This window comes from Amblyraja radiata, chromosome 27 (genome assembly GCF_010909765.2).
Source record: "Amblyraja radiata isolate CabotCenter1 chromosome 27, sAmbRad1.1.pri, whole genome shotgun sequence".
Classification (NCBI taxonomy): domain Eukaryota; kingdom Metazoa; phylum Chordata; class Chondrichthyes; order Rajiformes; family Rajidae; genus Amblyraja; species Amblyraja radiata.
In genome coordinates this window covers 876750-896429 of record NC_045982.1, presented here as the reverse complement: position 1 = coordinate 896429, position 19680 = coordinate 876750, and the positions used below count along the sequence as shown (strand labels likewise).

Genomic DNA, 19680 nt, shown 5'->3' with positions numbered 1-19680 from the left:
CCTGCAGGATCTGTTTCTTTTTTCCTCCTTTGCTGCAGCATGTTATGGCTTGTGCAGCGTAAGAGGCACCTTAGCTGAAGGAGCCTATACCAGCTCTTAACAGGACTAGTTTATTTTCTTCCAATTACTTATTAGATAATTTATCTTCCACATTGTTATCCACTATTATCATATGGTCAATGTATTTCCTATCACAAATGTCCTATGCATGATGTCTGCTAATCTTTGTTTGTTATTATTCTGTTCTAATGCTGTTCACGGTTCAGACAACCCCTTTCATAACCACCTGACTTTCAAGGTGAATAATCCCAAATTTCTACATTTAAATACAGTGGCGTAGGAAAGTGGTGATGCTCAATTGGAATTATTCAATAATGTTCACAGCAGGAATAGGTAAGACATCCCAGAAGTTGCTATTGGGGTTTAAGATAAAGAGACTGCAAATGCATTGCGTCTTGTTGCTGTTACAGAACCATGAACTTGCACTTTTCTAGATTGGATCCTATTTGCGACTTTGTCATCTAACCAATATTATCACTAAGAACCACCAAGTCTGTGCAGGAGTGGTTATTAAAAATACAGAACAAAAAGCAGGTGGTCTAGTAAAAACCACATTGAACCCTGCACCAAATGTCTTAAGTACTCAACCTTTACTACCTTATCATGAAGCTTTCAGCTCACTAAATTCCATAGCGTACATCAAATACCTTGCCTGTATTAGAAATCTTACTTCCAAATATCAGCTTGCATGACCTTCCCATGCTGACAGCCATAGAATCGTAGTGTGATAGTGTGGAAAAAGGCCCTTTGGCCCAACATGTCCCACCATCCTGTGTTTGGTCTATATCCCTCCAAACCTGTCTTATCCATGTACCTGTCGTATCTATTTCTTAAATGTTGGGATAGTGCCTGCCTCAACTACCTCTGGCAGCTTGTTCCATACATTCACCACCCTTTGTGTTAGTCCTGTTAGTTATATCATCCTTTAATTTTCCCATTCCCTTTAATTTTCCCATTCCCAGAGTTAAACTGACTTTTTTTTACAACTTTAACCTTTCACGCCCTTTCTGAAGAACCCTGCAACATTAGTTAAGTCTATTCCCCGCCTGTATGACTTTAATCTTTGTTAAACACCTTTTTCCTAAGAATACTGCAAAGTCTGGGTTTGCTATTTCCTAAGAACATTAAAATTAATTGAACCAGCTACTTTCTTACATTAATGATATATACATATTTTCCTCAACATTCCTTCTGGCTATGGAATAGCCAATGTATAATTCCTCTCCAGTTTAAACCCACAAATTAACAATCTGAAAGTCCAGGAATTTCAGTTCATTCATTATCTTTATGGGGGCTACCGGAATCAAGGAATACGAGGAGAAGGCAGGCATGGGTTACTGATTGTGGATGATCAGCCATGATCACAATGAATGGTGGTGCTGGCTCGAAGGGCTGAATGGCCTCCAGCATCTATTTTGTATTATGCATTCCTCAGTTCATTAAGCAACCCTTCAGCAGCATAACCAGGATTCCCGTGCTATCCATTAACTGATATTACTGAATAAAGGTGTTGTCTGGCCATGTTAACAGCTAATGGTATTCCACTTATACTTATCCCCATTGATGGTAGGCAGAACACAATGGTGACTAACATGCCCAACCAAATGCAATCCTACAGTGGGTTAACATATGAAGAGGGACAGCACTAGGCCTGCACTCACTGGAGTTTAGAAGGATGAGGGAGGACCTCATTGAGACTTACTGAATAGTGAAAAGCCTGGATAGAGGGGATGTGGAGAAGTGCGAGAGTCTCGGACCAGAAGCCCTAGCCCTGGAATTTATTTAGCCAGGGTGGTGAATCTGGAATTATTTCCCACAGATGGCGGAGGAGGCCACGTCAATAGATATTTTTAAGGTGGAGATGGGTAGATTCTAGATTAGTACAGGTGTCGGGGGATATGGGGAGAAGGCAGGAGAATGGGATCAGCTATGATTGATTGGCAGAGGTAAACACAAAATGCTGGAATACCTCAGCGGGACAAGCAGCATCTCGAGAGAAGGAATAGGTGATGTTTTGGGTCAAGACACTTCAGACTGATGTCGGGAGTGGGCAGGACAGATAGAATGTAGTCGGTGACAGACTGGTGGGAGAACTGGGAAGGGAGGGGATGGAGAGGGAAAGTAAGGGCCATTTGATGTTAGAGAAGTCAATGTTCATATCGCTGGGGTGTAAGCTACCCAAGCGAAATATGAGGTTCCGTTCATCCAATTTCTGCTGGGCCTCACTTTGACAATGGAGGAGGCCCAGGACAGAAAGGTCAGTTTGGGAATGGGAGGGGGAGTTGAAGTGTTGGGTCACCGGGAGATCAGGTAGGTTAAGGTGGACTGACGGAAGTGTCCAGCGAAACGATCGCCGAGCCTGCGCTTGGTCTCACCGATGGACAGAAGTTGACACCAGGAACAGCGGATACAGTGGATGAGGTGTAAGTGAACCTCTGCCTCACCTGAAAAGACTGTTGGGGTTCTTGGATGGAGTCTAGGGGGGGAGGAAGAAGGGTCTCGACCCAAAACGTTACCCATTCCTTCTCTCCAGAGATGCTGCCTGCCCTGCTGAGTTACTCCAGCATTTTATGTCGATCTTCGATTAAAACCAGCATCTGCAGTTCTTTCCTGCATATTGATTGGCATAGACTTGACGGGCCCAATCGCCTTATTCTGCTCCTATCACTTATGAACTTATACTTGGCAACTGGGTAACAAGCAAAGACAGAGAGTGTGGTTTCAATTAGCACAGGAGCCATGCAATGAACTAGATGGAAGCCCCAAAGTGTGCAAACTCAATTCTCTATGGACCAAAAGACAAACAACCCAACTGGGGGAGAAACGGAAATCTTTATTGTTATATAAATCATTACACTACCATTCAATTAAATACATATTTTAAATTCATTGACTTAATTTGGTTTCAACAGTAATTGGAATAATTCCATTATTGTATTTAACTTGTCCATCAAATCTAAATTAGGGAGATTATAAATAAAAAAAACATGACCTTTTTTCTGGATTTTGGGCTGCTGAATTGGGACATTTGTACCCAATTTAATTATGATATTTTGTATTCAAATAGTAGCCCCTCTACCTGGCATTAACTGAGAGGCAACAGAATGCCCATTATTGAATAAATGTCTCTGCTTTATATAATGAAAGGACAAATAACAAACATGACATTCTGGGGGAAATCTGAGTGATCACTGAATTACAATTGAATCAAATGTCATTATTACAGAATGTGTTATTGAAAATTTATATCAAACCCAATTTCTAAATATTAAGGCAAAAGAAGTATCCAAGCCACATCTGAGATGAATGGGCTCCATTGGTGTGTATGAATGTTGTTTTTGCAATCTTTGCCCGGTTCTGATGAAACATGAAGTAATCAGCTTTGATCCACAGTTTAAAAGATTAACAAAGAACATGGTACACCATTGCACAAGTGCGATCAAAAATCCAGGCTCATTCCAATCCTGACATTAACAGTACAGAATCCATACTTGTGTTACATTTTCCCTACCATTGATAAAAGGATTACCAAAAGCAAAGTCAGATATGATCAGGTAACTACATTGAAAATAATGTATAACAGATACAGGTTTGGCACAGCAACCTCATTCTGTGTTTTTTTTAAATAGGAAATGAGCTATTATTTCTGCATTATTAAAAAATGCTCGTTTTCACACCCGCAATCGCAGCTTTCAGGTCACGTTGTGAACAACTTAACTTTTTCTTATTCATTTGTATTTTTTTTAAAAGAAAATTCATCTTAGGTTTACACACGCCACGAAAGATGGCATTGTTTACACTGACCTATCGTACCAAAATACTTTATCAACAGGGTCACCCCGTTTTAAAATATACATATGCACATTCTTAATCCTTGTATACTGTCAGAAGTTGTAACAGTAACAAACTCATTATCCCTGTACAAGAGTTCTTTTCGGCAAATGATAAAATCTAAAACCAAATTTGGATTCCAGGTTTGCATCAAAGCAAAGGAGATGTTTGAAAGACCAAAGGCTTAGGAGAGGCAAGATGAAAATTTGCTCAAATGAAACCATTTACGAAGATCTGCTTTGGTCAGCAGTGATTGACAGGCAACATGATAGCTGAATGACTTTTCTGTGTTAATACAACTAAACAGGTAGTTTTAAGTAATAGCCTGATCAATAAATACACTTACTCAGTTGGTTGGTAGCATTAAAAATACTTTTCTCAATAAAAGTGAACAATAAAACAAGGGGGTACACAAAATTGCTGGGGAAACTCAGCGGGTGCAGCAGCATCTATGGAGCGAAGGAAATAGGCGACGTTTCAGGCCGAAACCCTTGTCTGAAGAAGGGTTTCGGCCCGAAACGTCGCCTATTTCCTTCGCTCCATAGATGCTGCTGCACCCGCTGAGTTTCCCCAGCAATTTTGTGTACCTTCGATATTCCAGCATCTGCAGTTCCCTTTTGAACAATAAAACAAGGGGGCTCTGCAAGGAGTTGATGCTGGAGGTTATGGCTGTGGCTTGTTGCCTGCCCTGTGTACAAGCCGCCTCCAACAGACAACAGTTCAATGATCAAGAGTTGCAAAAATCCCATTGACACACCAACTTCATTGCACATAGGAACATGCCCAGCAATGGGAGACTCAGACACAGAACTCAGCTATTTCCTCTTTAAGGAAGAAGAGGGAAAGGCAGGCAAAGCTGGATGAGAAAACAAGTTCACTTATGCAATACTAAGTCCAAGGTGCACAACGGCACCAAACCTCACCAAGCTGGGCCAATGTACACTCAGCAAGTAAACACCCTGGGTGGGTAATTAAAGGCAGCGTGTGGCTGAACATTTTAAACTCTACTGAAAGATGGAATTAAACACAAAAACAAGAATGCCAGCCCTGGACAAACCCCACATTTGAGCTACAGTCTATGCTTGCACTTTAAGTAAGGTCTTCAATTGAAAGGCCATGTCACTGTGGTCAGAAGGGTCCAGGGGGATATGTACCCAGTGGCTTGGTGGTTTGGGTAACACACTTGGTGATGGTGGCTCACTGAACTTGGCTCCAGCGTAGTGCTGGTCACACTGTGACCGGAGTAGTGCACCCGAGCTGCTCACAACGGCCTCCCAGCTCTGACTATTGGTAAAGTGCATAACATTCTTTGCTTCCTTCTGAGCGACCCGATACACGTCGGTCATGAACGAACAGCATCCGTGAGCCTTCTCGCCTTTCTTGTGCGCCATCTTCACGTGGTTGAGGTCGTCATCTCTGCCGTTCTGGTGGTCATTGGTCAAGTGCTCATTTCTCTTGGCAGTGGCGTAGCACGGCTGTGATATCGGAATGTTCAGTCGCTCAACCCCTCCCATCTTCCTCTGAACAACCTGTGTGGACTGAAACAAAAGGCTTTGTTTAGATTAGAGATGAGGCTAGCACTCCGGCCCGCCGAGTCCACGCCATCCATCAATCACTTTGTAGTTTAGTTTATTGTCACCCGTACCAAGGTAAACATAGAAAATAGGTGCAGGAGTAGGCCATTCGGCCCTTCGAGCCTGCAACGCCATTCAATATGATCATGGCTGATCATCCAAATCAATATCCCATACCTGCCTTCTCTCCATACCAAGGTACAGTGAAAAGCTTCTGTTGCGTGCTATCCAGTCAGTGGAAAGACAATACATCATTACCACTAGCACCATCCTACACACACACTAGAGACAATTTCCAATTCTTATCGAAGCCAATTAACCTACAAACCTGTACGCCTTTGGAGTGTGTGAGGGAACTGGGGCACCCGGAGAAAACCCACGCGGTCACGGGGAGAACGTACAAACTCCGTACAGACAGCACCCGTGGTCAGGGTCGAACCCAGATCTCTGGCGCTGTGAGGCAGCAGCTCTACCCGCTGCGCCACCGTGACGCCCACTTTCTCATCCACTCCGAAAACACTTGGGGCAATTTACAGAGGCCAAATAACCTACAAACCCACACGTCCTTTGAATGTGGAAAGAAACCCACGCAACCACAAGGAGAATGTACAAACTCCACGGACACAGACAGCAACTCTAGTCAGGATCAAAGCCAGGTCTCTGCTGCTGTGAATGCAGCAATTCTCTCACTGCCGCCCACAAACTTTTTCTGCAAAGCCTGAATAAACTAAGGTACACCTTAAAATGCTTGAACAACATTTGAACTTGAGCAGGACATCTACATGTTTTGTGCATAGAAATATGACAGTTAAAGATGCGAATTGAAGCTTTGATGTTTATGACTACACTGAGACAGCAGCAAACTCTCATTCATTGAACAGCCCAACACATCAAACTTTGCTGTCTCCAAGTAGTGGTTGGCAATTTTACTTCGGAGTCACGTGAGTGACTATGTGAAGAACCCGTCCAGCACACATGCGCTACATTGCGTTCACGCAGTGCAACAGCGACACAGCGGAAGGCAGGCGCTCCCGCTACAGTTTAAAAAGACAGACCGTTTATTCTGAGGTCGTTTTTTCCGGAAAAGAAGGGTGTTGTTTTGTTTCAACAGGGAGAACATGAACAAAACAAGACTATCCAAGAAATCTGCCCCCCGTTCGACTCCAACGGAGGAGCGTTCCATCAGTGGGGGGCAAGAGGCGGTAGGACCGCTAACCCAGCGATCCGCCATCCCCGACACCGAGCCGAGCCCAGTCCCGCTAGCGCAGCCTGAGCAGCGGGCTGGATGTAAAGCAGCACGGAAGAGTAACCGGCCAGTGGTTTCCGATTCTTCGGACGGGGACGTCTCACCGCCCGCGCGGGGCAGAGACAGCCGCCTAAGCCGCATGGAGCGGCTCGTGGAGCGTATGCTCCAGCGAGACTTGCTTCGAGAGGGGCTGTCTCGCAGAGGGAGTTCAGGCACTCCCACCACGGTGCCTCACGCACTGGCCATCGCTTCCCCCTCTTCCGAGGGCAGCTTTGGTGACCAGGGCTGGGCTGGTCAAGAAGAGGGGTCACTGACCGAAGATGTCGGGAGTACGCTTGGGGTACAGGAGCAGGAAGAGCTGCTGGGTGTGGTAGACCGCTACGTGGCAGCTCCACGTGCAGGACGGCCATTAGAGCCAAAACTGGTGGCCAGCATTAACTACCTATCCTTCAAGCCCCTACAGGAGCAGGTAGTTAATGAGGCCCTAGAGCTGTATTCGGCCCCAGAGAATTGCGCCTCGCTCAACATGCCGGCTGTCAACAGCCAAATCTGGGGGCACGTTGGGCCAAATATCCGCAATCAAGAGCTCAAACTACAGCGGATCCTCAGGCTCCTGACGTCAGCCATCACTTCGTATGCTCGTTCTGTGGATGGGACAGAAATGACCACGAATCAGCAGGATACACTAGCACTGCTGTGCAATACCCAGTTTGAAATTAACAACCTCCGCAAGGAGATTATAAGACCTGCCCTCAACCCGAAATTCGCGGGTTTGTGCAAAACGCCGACCACAGAGCCAGAAATCCTGCTCTTCGGCAAAAACCTCTCCAAGAAAGTAAAAGATATGGAGGAGTCCAAAACATTTGGCCTCATGAGGGCAGGCCCCGGGACGAGCAAAGCCACTAAACCCAAGCGGCAGTACCACACCGCGTCCACCAGTCGGCGTCAACCCTATGGGACTGGTGAAAGCTCGGGGTCCGCACATCACCACCGGAAGCCTTTTTTAGGCCAAGGCCCAGAGCGGACCCCATGGAAAATGCGCCACCCCCAACCAACAGCAACACATCAGACAACTCATCAGAAAACACATTGTCCGACAAAGAAGCAAAAGAAACACCCGTAACCATGGAGGTAGGTGGGTCTGGTTCCTACCAGCATATAGAAAGTGGGGGCTCTATACTAACAGGGGGGAGATTACACCTGTTTGAGCAAGCATGGAAGTCTATCACGAATGACAAGTATATACTCAACAGCATTCGTGGATACAAAATAGAGTTTACTCTAGAAAAATTGCCACCAGTTCAGCATTCACCCTTTAACTGAGAGGGTCTTTTCCCTCTCAGTTAAGGAAAAACGAGAGGGACAAGCTGAACTGGTGAGGCTAATCACAAAGGGTATCATTGAAAAAACCAAACATGAACCCTTGGAATTTGTCTCTAATATATTCACTAAAACTAAAAATGATGGTGGATGTCGCATCATCATTGACTTAACTTCACAAAATATGTTTGTTAAGTATGTACATTTCAAAATGGAAACGTTTGTAACTGCCAAACAACTGATTTCCAAAGGATACTTCATGGCAAGCATTGATCTTAAAGATGCTTACTATTCAGTACCCATTCATAAGGATCATCGCAGATACCTGAAATTTACCTGGATGGGGCAGCTATGGCAGGTTAAAGCGTTGCCTAACGGTTTAACATCAGCCCCAAGATTATTCACCAAGATACTAAAGCCAGCCTTGGCAATATTAAGAAGACAAAAACATATTGTCATGGCATATCTTGATGATATCTTAATAGTAGGCAAAACCATGGAATTGGCTATATCAGCTGTGTCAGCTACCAAACAATTGTTTGAAACCTTGGGATTTGTCTTACATCCAGATAAATCTAAGTTGAAGCCATCCACAACCATGGACTATCTGGGCTTCACAATTAACTCAGTCCACATGTCTGTAACTTTGCCAAAGACAAAAACAGCTGAATTGGCACAAACATGTAACAATTTAATGGTCAACGATCGACCAACTATTCGACAAGTGGCGAGAGTAATTGGGAAAATGGTAGCAGCATTTCCAGCTACAAAATTTGGACCTTTGCACTATCAAAACTTACAAAGAGCAAAAGTGCAGGCACTAAAACGACTTGCAGGTCATTTTGACCGGATCATGAAATTACCCACTGAAGCAATATCAGAACTACAGTGGTGGCTAGAGAACATTTGGCATAGTTCCAGCCCTATCATCATCGTTAACCCTACATTAGTTATCCAAACAGATGCCAGTGCTCAAGGCTGGGGAGCAACTAATTCCATATCCAGCACAGGTGGAAGATGGACTAACCCAGAGTCATCGTTACTACTTACACTGGGCATAAATTATCTAGAGATGTTGGGTGCATTTTATGGATTAAAAGCATATTCAATGAATATGCATCACTTGCATGTTCGGTTACAAATAGATAATACCAGGGTGGTGGCCTATATTAACCATATGGGCGGCATAAAATCGATATCATGCGACAAATTGGTCAACACAATCTGGCAATGGTGTGTCGACAGACATATTTGGCTATCAGCAACTTACCTGCCGGGTAAGCTAAATACAGTGGCAGACACCAGGTCACGCAAATTCAATGACAACACCGAATGGATGTTAAATCCCAAAGTATTTGCTAAAATTACCAAGCAATATGGCACGCCAGATATCGATCTATTTGCATCCAGACTAAATCACCAGGTTCCTATGTATGTCGCTTGGGAACCAGACCCTGAGGCAGCAGCGGTAGATGCGTTCGCGCTGGACTGGGGAAATTTCTTCTTTTATGCATTTCCTCCCTTCTGCCTCATCAGTCGGGTACTACACAAAATACAAATGGACTCTGCTTCAGGTATTTTGATAGTACCCGACTGGCCTACACAGCCATGGTTCCCAGTGCTCCTCGACATGATTGTCGAGACCCCTATGACTTTTCCCAGTAGCCCAGAATTGCTAACCCACCCAGTATCTGGCACAAGCCACCCATGCCATGATAAAATCAAACTCCTGGGTTGCAGATTTTGAAAAGGCCTTTGCTGGGCCTGGGATTGTCAGAAAACACCATCAACACCATGACAGCAGCCCACCGTGTATCCACAAGGAAACCGTACTTATCTAGTATCAAGAAGTGGGAGAAATACTGTTTGGATACAGGAACCACCTATTCAACCTCAACAGTCACCAATGTACTGGAGTTCCTGGCAGGCCTTTACCACAATGAAGGACTCAGCTACAGCGCCATCAACACAGCCAGAAGTGCTCTGTCTGCCTATTTAATACAGGCACCAGGACAACAGGCCATGGGGTCCCACCCGCTGGTGGTCAAACTCATGAGGGGGATATTCAACTCTATCCCCCCTAGACCTAGGTACACCCATATCTGGGATGTCAGTGTGGTCCTGACATGCCTCAGGGGATGGTCACCAGCCAGGTCCCTCACCCTGGAACAATTAACTCTCAAGACGATCATGCTGATGGCACTTGTGTCAGCACAAAGAGTCCAGTCACTTCACCTTTTACGACTGGACAACATGATCATAACTCCAGACCATGTCTCATTTACTATCCAGGGGCTGGTCAAACAGAGCAGGCCAGGAACATCTAATCCAGTCATGGAATTCCGGGCCTACCCACCAGAACCACGGTTATGTGCCATGACCCACCTACTGTTCTATACACACAACTAAAATCCATCGAGGGAGTGAAAAAGCCTTATGGGTCAGCCACAAGAAACCTTATGGTCGGGTGACGAGCCAAACCATTTCTAGATGGCTCAAGCAGGTGCTGAAAGTTGCTGGTATAAATACTAACATGTACAAATCTCACTCCCCCAGGGCAGCATCCACGTCGGCGGCTAAGAGAATGGATGTACCAATAGACCACATCCTGGCTACAGCGGGGTGGTCTGGGGAAAGAACGTTCAGAACTTTTTATAATAAGCCGTTGGCAAAACCTGCTTCATTTGCATAGAAAATATTACAATCTGCAAATATATAATTTAAGCCCGGGGGAGCAATTTGTTTTTTTGTTATTGTTAATAAATACCATTATTGTTTTTACAAACAGATTAATTGGTTGATTACGATAACACACTTCCTCCCTCAAGTGACTTCGGCAGTGAGTGAAGTATGAACTGTTACACGGTTTGAAATCACAGAGCTTTAAAATCTTCACGTAGTCACTCACATGACTCCGAAGTAAAATAGTAAGATTAAACGAGAACTTACCAGTTTGAAGTTTGATCTGTATTTTATGAGGAGTTACGATGAGGGATTACGTGTCCTCCGCTCCCACCCTCAATAATAGAGATCAAACTGGTATCTAAGCTCTCCTTTTCTTTACTATGTTTATTTCAATTACTGTGTCTGTCTGTGATTCCACACCGCTGCTTTGAAGTATGTCGCGCATGCGTGCTGGACGGGTTCTTCACGTAATCCCTCATCGTAACTCCTCATAAAATACAGATCAAACTTCAAACTGGTAAGTTCTCGTTTAATCTTACTATTAAACCAATACCAATAACCCAGCGACAAGCTCACATCCCAGTTTCCCACTGACATTAAACATGTTTACCCAGCACAAGGGCAATACATGTTGTTACCCACAGCCAAGCTGAATAGGTGGGGACAATACACACTTTCCCCAGGGCAGGGGAATAGGTTTAAAGTGAGATAGGAGCAGAATCAGGCCATTCGGCCCATCAAGTTTACTCCGCCATTCAATCATGGCTGATCTATCTTCTCTTCCCCTCTCAACCCATTCACCTGCCTTCTCCCCATAACCCCTGACACCCAAACTAATCAAGAATCTATCAATCTCCACTTTAAAACTGTCCATTGATGGCCTCCACAGCCGTCTGTGGCAATGAATTCCACAGATTCACCACCTTCTGACTGAAGAAATTCCTCCTCATCTCCTTTCTAAAGGTAGGTCCATGAATTCTGAGGCTGTGCCCTCTGGTCCTAGACTCTTCAACCAATGGAAACGGAAACATCTTCTCCACAACCACTCTATCCAGGCCTTTCACTATTCAGTAAGTTTCAATGAGATCCCCACTCATCCTTCTAAACTCCAGCGAGTACAGTCCGACTGACAAATGCTTATCATAGGTTAACCTACTCATTCCTAGGATAATTCTTGTAAACCTCCTCTGGACCCTCTCCAGAGCCAGCACATTTCCTCAGATATGGAGCCTAAAACTGCTTACAGTACTCCAAATGTGATCTGACCAGCACCTTATAGAGCCTCACCATTACACCTCTATTTTTATATTTGAACCCTCTTGAAATAAATGTAACGTTGCATTTGCCTGAACGGAGAAAGATTTAGTAGGAACCCGAGAGCTACTTTTTTTTCACTTGGTGGGGGAGGGGAGGTGTGGGTTTCTGAAATGAGCTGCCAGAGGAAGTGGTTGAGGCAGCTTCAAGAACATTTAAAAGACACTTGGGCAGGTACATGGATAGGAAACGTTTCGAGGGTCACGGGGCCCAAACGTGAGGAATTAGACAGGGTATCTTGGTAGTCTTGAATGAGTTGGGATCAAGGGCCCGTTTCCTTGCTGTATGACTGTAACCAGAGTTCAAACATTAAAAATACACGATTTGGAGGTGGAGATAGAGATGAACTGTGTCTTCAACAAGTCTGAGTGTTTGCAAATTCCTGGGAGGTGTTGAATATATTCAGGCCAGGATTGGAGTGACCCAGAAGTGTTATGGGCGGCACGGTGGCGCAGTGGTAGAGTTGCTGCCTTCCACTGCCAGAGACCGAGGTTTGATCCTGACTACGAGTGCTTGTATGTACGTGCTCCCTGTGACTGTGTGGGTTTTCTCCGGGTGCTCTGGTTTCCTCCTACACTCCAAAGATGCACAGGTTTGAGGGGTTAAATGGCTTGGTATAATTGTAAATTGTCCCTAGTGTGTGTAGAATTGTGTTAATGTGCGGGGATTGCTAGTCGGCATGGACTCGGTGGGCCGAAGGACCTGTTTCTGCGCTGTATCTCTAAACTAATCAATCCCATTGTTTCGTTATTGCCATTATTGATAAATGGCACTGAAAGTAATCTTGCAGGTACAGCAGGCAGTGAAGAAAGCCAATGGGTTGGCCTTCATAACAAGAGGAGTTGAGTATAGGAGCAAAGAGGTCCTTCTGCAGTTGTACAGGACCCTAGTGAGACCACACCTGGAGTATTGTGTGCGGTTTTGGTCCCCTAATTTGAGGAAGGACATTCTTGCTATTGAGGGAGTGCAGCGTAGGTTCACGAGGTTAATTCCCGGGATGGCGGGACTGTCATATGTTGATAGAATGGAGCAGCTGGGCTTGTATACTATAGAATTTAGAAGGATGAGATGGAATCTTATTGAAACATAAGAATATTAAGGGTTTGGGCACATTAGAGGCAAGAAACATGTTCCTGATGTTGGGGGAGTCCAGAACCAGGGGCCACAGTTTAAGAATAAGGGGTAAGCCATTTAGAACAGAGATGAGGAAAAACTTTTTCACCCAGAGAGTTGTGAACCTGTGGAATTCTCTGCCTCAGAGGGTGGTGGAGGCCTATTCTCTGGAGGCTTTCAAGAGAGAGTTAGATAGATCTCTTAACAATAGCAGAGTCAGGGGATATGGGGAGAAGGCAGGAACAGGGTACTGCTTGTGGATGATCAGCCATGATCACAGTGAATGGTGGTGCTAGCTCGAAGGGCCAAATGGCTTAATCCTGCACCTATTGTCTATTGATAGTAATTTAAAAAAATGTGAATTTAATCACCTGAATTTAAAGTTTTTAACTGCTCTGGTGGGATTTAACTTTCAAGGCCAGGATTCAATAGCGCAAGCTGCACAGCCCCCCTATAGTGAGACCACAGCCCCCATACTACACACTTGCTCCCCCCATTCTGAAGGCAGGTTTCTGCTATAGCGCGGTCAACCAAAGGTTTATCAGACAAATAGAAGCGGACTGTTTTCAAACTAAGAGGCCTCAAGGCCAGCTAGACCCACCTCACCTTAAAGCGGGTAGCTACCGACAATGTGGATGTGTTGATAGTTCACACAGTAATGGAAAACAGTGAATGTAAAGGCACTATTCATGGAGAGAGGCAGGAAGCAGGAAACTGTAGGAAAATTGCTGGAATGCACGATGTAGGTAACAGCAGGTCATTTGGAAAAGCATAAAGCAATGAAGTGGAGTCAACAGTTTTATGACATGGAAATATGGTGGTGCTGGAGTACGATGGAGATGTAACAAACGGGTGGGGGGATGGGGGCGGGGGGGGGGGGGGGCAAGCGAGGGGGAAGACGGCAAATCAGAAGCTGAGGCACAAGTTCGGGGGGCTTCCCCATTGGTGGGAATGTGCAGTCATTCCCATCGAGATCATTGACTAACAAACAATAGGATTAAAGACCATTGAATCTGAAGATAGGCCCCGACCTGAAACGTCGCTCATCCTCTTTCTCCAGAGATGTTGTCTGACCCTCTGAGTTACTCCAGCACTTTGTGTCTATTTTTGGTACGAACTAGCATCTGCTGTTCTGTTTCTACAATAGGGATGCGTTAATCCTTTCCTCTGCCTTCACGGGTCTACTTATCTTGCACCTTTTTGTCTCCTTTTCATCTCAATAGCCCAGTCACCCCTTGCCGGGCGTGGGTGCTGCCACAGTCTCTTGCTCTTAACTCTATCCCATTGTACTCATCAGATGTAGCATGACAACCTTGTATCATTAGACAGCGCGGTGGCACAGCGGTAGAGTTGACGTTTCACAGCGCCAGAGACCCGGGTTCAATCCTGACCTCTGGTGCTGTCCGTACAGAGTTTGTACGTTCTCCCTGGGACCTTGTGGGTTTTCTCCGGGTGCACCGGTTTCCTCCCACACTCCAAGGACGTACAGGTTTGTAGGTTAATTGGCCCTCTGTAAATTGAGAACTCTGTTAAGGGTGTAGGCTAGAACTAGTGTACGGAGTATTCAGGTGATTCTTGTTCGCCGTGGTCTCTGGACCAAAGGGCCCGTTTCCACATTGTATCTCTCAACTAAAATTATTTTACACTCTCAGAACATAGAACGCATGGAACACAGTACAGCAGAGGGTCAGGCCCTTCAGCCCACAATGTTTGTGCCTCATTGCTCTGTATTTGGGAATATTGTTACTGACACACATCCGATGAAAGTAAATAGTTATGACCACTCTGGACAATCACAAATGTACAAGTCAGCGTTTCACCCTGTACCCACCCCAGTGTGTGGATAGTGAGATGGAGGGGTCCTGGTCTTTGGGTAGGGAGTTGGGGTTCAGAGAAGGGGGGACTGGGGTCCGGGGACAGGTGGTCAGGCAGGGGTTGGGGTGCAGAGAGAGAGGGGGGGGGCCTAGGGACAAGAGGGGACTGGGGTCGGGTGTCTGGGGGGGGGGGGGGTGGGAAGAGGGTCTAGGGGGGGGGGGGGAAGGGAGCAGGGAAGGGGGTTGGTGAAGGGGTCGGGTGGGGGGGGGGGGGGCCTGGAGCGAACAGGGATCCGGGGATCAGGGGTCAGGCAGAGCAGGGTGCCGATAGAGGGGTGGGGGGGGTCTAGGGGGTGGGGGAGAAGAGAACGGGGGCAGGGGTCCGGGAGCACGAGTAGGGAGGGGGTTGTGGCAGGGGGGGGCTAGAGATCCGGGGACGGGTGGTCAGGTAGCAGGGGACAGGCGGGGGTTGGGGTGCAGAGAAAGGGGGGTCTAGTGGGGACTGGGGTCCGGGGGGGGGGGGGGGGAGAAGTGGGTCCGGGGTCCGGGAGCAGCCGCGGTGGAGGAACCGATCCACCTACCTGGCAGCGAGGGCTGGAGCCCCGGCCGCGGAAACTCTCCCCGGCAGCTGCAGCGGGTCTCGGGCGCGGGGTGCGGCCGGCATAGGCGCGCCACAGGCGGGGAGAGAGGCTCAAGGAGGCGGCGGGGACAGTGACCGAGACCCGCGAGCGAAACGAGCGACGCAACTTTCAAATCGTCCCAACTCCGCCTCTTCCCCCGCCCGCCCAGAGACGGAGCGCTCCCTCCCCCCTCCCCCAACCTCCCGGAGAGGGAGCGCTCCGTCCCCCCACACACCCCAACCTCCCCCTCCCTCCCCAACCCCCCGGAGAGGGAGCGCTCCCCACATACACACACACATCCCTCCCCCCCCGTGAGAGTGAAAGCCTATCCAGCCAGATCAGATATTCTGTACATAAATAAACACACTCAGTTCAAAGTCAAGTACAATACAAGATAGACAACGTGCTGGAGAAACTCAGCGGCGAGGCAGCATCTATGGAGCGAAGGAAATAGGCGACGTTTCGGGCCGAAACCCTTCTTCAGACACAATAGAGCCAGTGGAATGGACCGTGGGAGAACAGAAGGCAAGGATTGGGGAATGGATGGCGACCGGTTTGGCAAATGCCCCCATTTCATGGGCAAGGGGTCACACTAAATGTCCCGTTCAATGCTCTGTCCCATTTGGGCTCCTCTGACTTTGTCTTCTCTCATTTTCCACCAAATTCAAAATTAAGACAAGAAAACACTTCATAGAGTAATCCAACATGGAAACAGGCCATTCAACCCGACTCAACCAAAATGCCCATCCAACCTAATCCCATTGGCCATATTTGGCCGATATCCCTCTAAATCTTTCCTGGCCATTAATCTGTCCATGTACCTTTCAGATGTGGTTGTGGTATCTGCCATGGCAGAGAGTTTGGTACACAGCAGAGAAACAGGCCCTTCAGGCAAACCTGTTCATGCCAACCAAGACGTCTACCTGAATTAGTCCCATTTATGTGGGTTCAGGCCCGTATCTCCAAACCTTTGGAGTCACCTGAACTAGTCCAGATGCTGTTTTAACAAACAAAAAAGGTCACAAAAGTGCTGCCCAGCAGCATTTCCGAAAACCATGAAGAGGTGAAATTTCAGGTGGGGATCCTTGACGTTGCAGAACTTTACCTAAAGGTGTTTTATGTTTTGACTCATGAAGAAGGAAGGTGTCGTTTACTGAAACTGTATGTGATGGGTGGTCAGAAGAATTCTATGTCTATGATGTCATCAGTCTGAAGACACATCACCTATCCATGTTCTTTCAATCTGAAGAAGGGCCCCAACCCGAAACGTCACCCATCCCTTTTCTCCAGAAATGCTGCCTGACTCGCTGAGTTACTCCAGCACTTTGTGTCTTTCTTTGGGGATGCTGTCTGACCCATGTAGTTACTCCAGCACTCTGTAACACGGAATTCAAGAACTTCAGATCGCCAGCTTTTCCAGTTTGCCTTGGTTGGTTCTGGTGAAAGATTTACTGGTGTTTGTTTTAGCTTATTATTACCATTTGTACAGTGAAAAGCCTGGTTTATGTGCTATCCAGTCATACTGCCATGAGTACAACCAAACCATACCAAGTACAACAGGTAGTACAAAGCAAAAAATACCATTGCAGAATATAGAGTTACAGGGTTGTTGTGTTACAGTTACAGAGAAACAAGATGTAGGTTGGGAGATGGGGACTACATCCTAGACTATGGGAGACTCAGGAGGTGATAACAGTGCGGAAGAAGCTGTTCCTGGATCTAGTGGTACCTGGTTTCAGTGCAATGTAGGTGATTTGTGAGACCACACCTGGAGTATTGTGTGCAATGTTGGTCCCCTAATTTGAGGAAGGACATTCTTGCTATTGAGGGAGTGCAGCGTAGGTTTACAAGGTTAATTCTCGGGATGGCGGGACTGTTGTCTGCTGAGAGAATGGAGCGGCTGGGCTTGTACACTATGCAGTTTAGAAGGATGAGAGGAAATCTCTTTGAAACATATAAGATTATCAAGGGTTTGGACACGCTAGAGGCAGGAAACATGTTCCCGATGTTGGGGGAGTCCAGAACCAGGGGCCACAGTTTAAGAATAAGGGGTATGCCATTTAGAACGGAGACAAGGAAACACTTCTTCAGTTGTGAGTCTGTGGAATTCTCTGCCTCAGAGGGCAGTGGAGGCCGGTTCTCTGGATACTTTCAAGAGAGAGCTAGAGAGGGCTCTTAAAAATAGCGGAGTCAGGGGATATGGGGAGAAGGCAGGAACGGGGTACAGATTGTGGATGATCAGCCATGACCACATTGAATGGCGGTGCTGGCTCGAAGGGCCGAATGGCCTACTCCTGCACCTATTGTCTATTGTGATTGTTTTATATAAAACTATTCAAATATCTCAACAAGTTGAGCACAATAAAGAGCAATGAACTTCTCCTACCAGTTTGACCTTGCAGTTATCATCTTCTTGGATGCTTGAGATTCTCTCACAGTATCATTCCCTGTTGTTCAGAACATAGAGCAGTACAGCACAGGAACAGGCCCTTGATAGGCCGAATGGCCTAACTCTGCTCTTATAATTTATGAACTGCCTCAACCACCACCCCTGGCATCCACCACCCTCTGCAGCAAAAAGTCCAGGCACATCTTCATTCTACTTTGCCTCTGTTGCTGTGGCAACATCTCAGTTTACACCGCCTAATTCTGCCTGGAATTGTTTTTTGACAAGTTTAATTTTTATTCTGCAGCGTACTACACAAAACCCAAGCTATTCATCAGGTTAACGGCATCTGGGTGGACATTCACATTGGTGTCCCGCGGTTACCCTGAAGCCAGTGATTGTTGGAACAGTGCAGGGAGGAAGAACATCTCCTTCCAGTCCGAGATCTGGCACCAACGAGACGGAAATGGTCTCTACCCGCTGGAGAGTATTCTGGCAGTCGCCAATGGCAACAGGAGCTCCAGCTACAGCTTTGAGTTAAGGAATTATGTTTTACAGCAGTCGGTCTCCAGAACATTCAATCTCTCCGTAGGTATGTGGACTGCGTTGTCCTTTATCCCACAGGCTGAGCAGACGCATGAGAGTAGTCGGGAAAGTGTTGGAGAAAATCCTCAGGGGAATTTTTTTCTGTACATTTGGACAGTCATCAGGGATAGACTGTGTGTGTGTGTGTGTGTGTGTGCGGTGCGTGTGTGTCTGTATGCCCGTGTGTGTGTCTATCTGTGCCTGTGTGTCTGTCGGTGTATGTTTGTTTGTCTGTGTGTGTGTGTGTCTGTCTGTCAGTGCATGTTTGTCTGTGTGTGCTGTGCTTCTATCTGTGTGCTTGTGTGTGTCTGAGTGTGTAGCTGCGTGTGCATCCACGTCTGTGTCTGCCTGGCGAGAGGCTGGGACACATGGAATCCAAGGTGTGCAGCAAGCTGGATCCAAACTGGCTCAGTGAGAAAGGGTGACAAAGGGTGGTGGATGTATGAAACGAGCTGCCAGAGGAGGTAGTTGAGGCAGGGTCTACAGGGACGTTTAAGAAACAGTTAGACATGTACATGGATAGGACAGGTTCAGAGGGATATGGGCCACACGCGGGCAGGTGGGACTAATGTAAATGTAATAAACAAAGTGCTGGAGTAACTCAGTGGGTCAGGCAGCATCTCTGGAGAAAGAAATAGATGGAGTTTCGGGTCGAGACCCTACTTCAGACACAGGGTATGTTGGTTGGTGTGGGCAAGTTGGGTCAATGGACCTGTTTCCACGCGGTGACATATATATAAACCTCATGGATAGGAATTCAGGAAGGTGTTTGATAAAGTTACGAATGACCCGACATTTGTGGTATTGTGGAGAGTGTTGAAGGTTGTCAAAGTCAACAGCCATATACAGTATATATCAGGTAGAAAGCTGGGCAGAGCAAGGGCAAATACAATGTAATCCCAGCTGGTGTTGATGATGCTGTACATCTCTCAACCTCTCCATGTTTCTGCTGTTTATGTTTCAGTCTCAACATGGTTATTTTTATGCTAATTGAATAAAAAATAACTCATATGTGTCACCCAGACACCTGGTTACCATATAAACAGCTGCAGAGTTTGAATTAACTCTGAAACCTCTGCAGCTTCCACACTTTGGAGATGACATGAAACTCGTGCATGGGCAATCTCTTCTC

General features: G+C 46.5%; 1 protein-coding gene across 2 annotated transcripts; it reads right to left on the bottom strand.

Moving 5' to 3' along the window:
• Positions 1 to 4646: 4646 nt before the first annotated feature.
• On the bottom strand, positions 4647 to 15738 carry pnrc2 (proline rich nuclear receptor coactivator 2). 2 transcript variants are annotated; one of them, XM_033044832.1, is made up of 2 exons: positions 15539 to 15738; positions 4647 to 5429 (listed from the first exon to the last, which is right to left on the bottom strand). In XM_033044832.1, the coding sequence occupies exon 2, from the start codon at positions 5403 to 5405 to the stop codon at positions 4968 to 4970; it is 438 nt and encodes a 145-aa protein (XP_032900723.1). In that variant the 5' UTR covers positions 5406 to 5429; positions 15539 to 15738; the 3' UTR covers positions 4647 to 4967. The 2 variants fall into 2 exon arrangements, with proteins under 2 accessions (XP_032900723.1, XP_032900722.1); XM_033044831.1 differs by having other exon boundaries at positions 4647 to 5432; positions 15555 to 15737.
• Positions 15739 to 19680: the final 3942 nt, after the last annotated feature.

Bases quoted from the DNA above. Each gene is read 5' to 3' on its own strand.
- pnrc2 (XM_033044832.1), bottom strand. From the start codon at position 5,405: ATGGGAGGGGTTGAGCGACTGAACATTCCGATATCACAGCCGTGCTAC.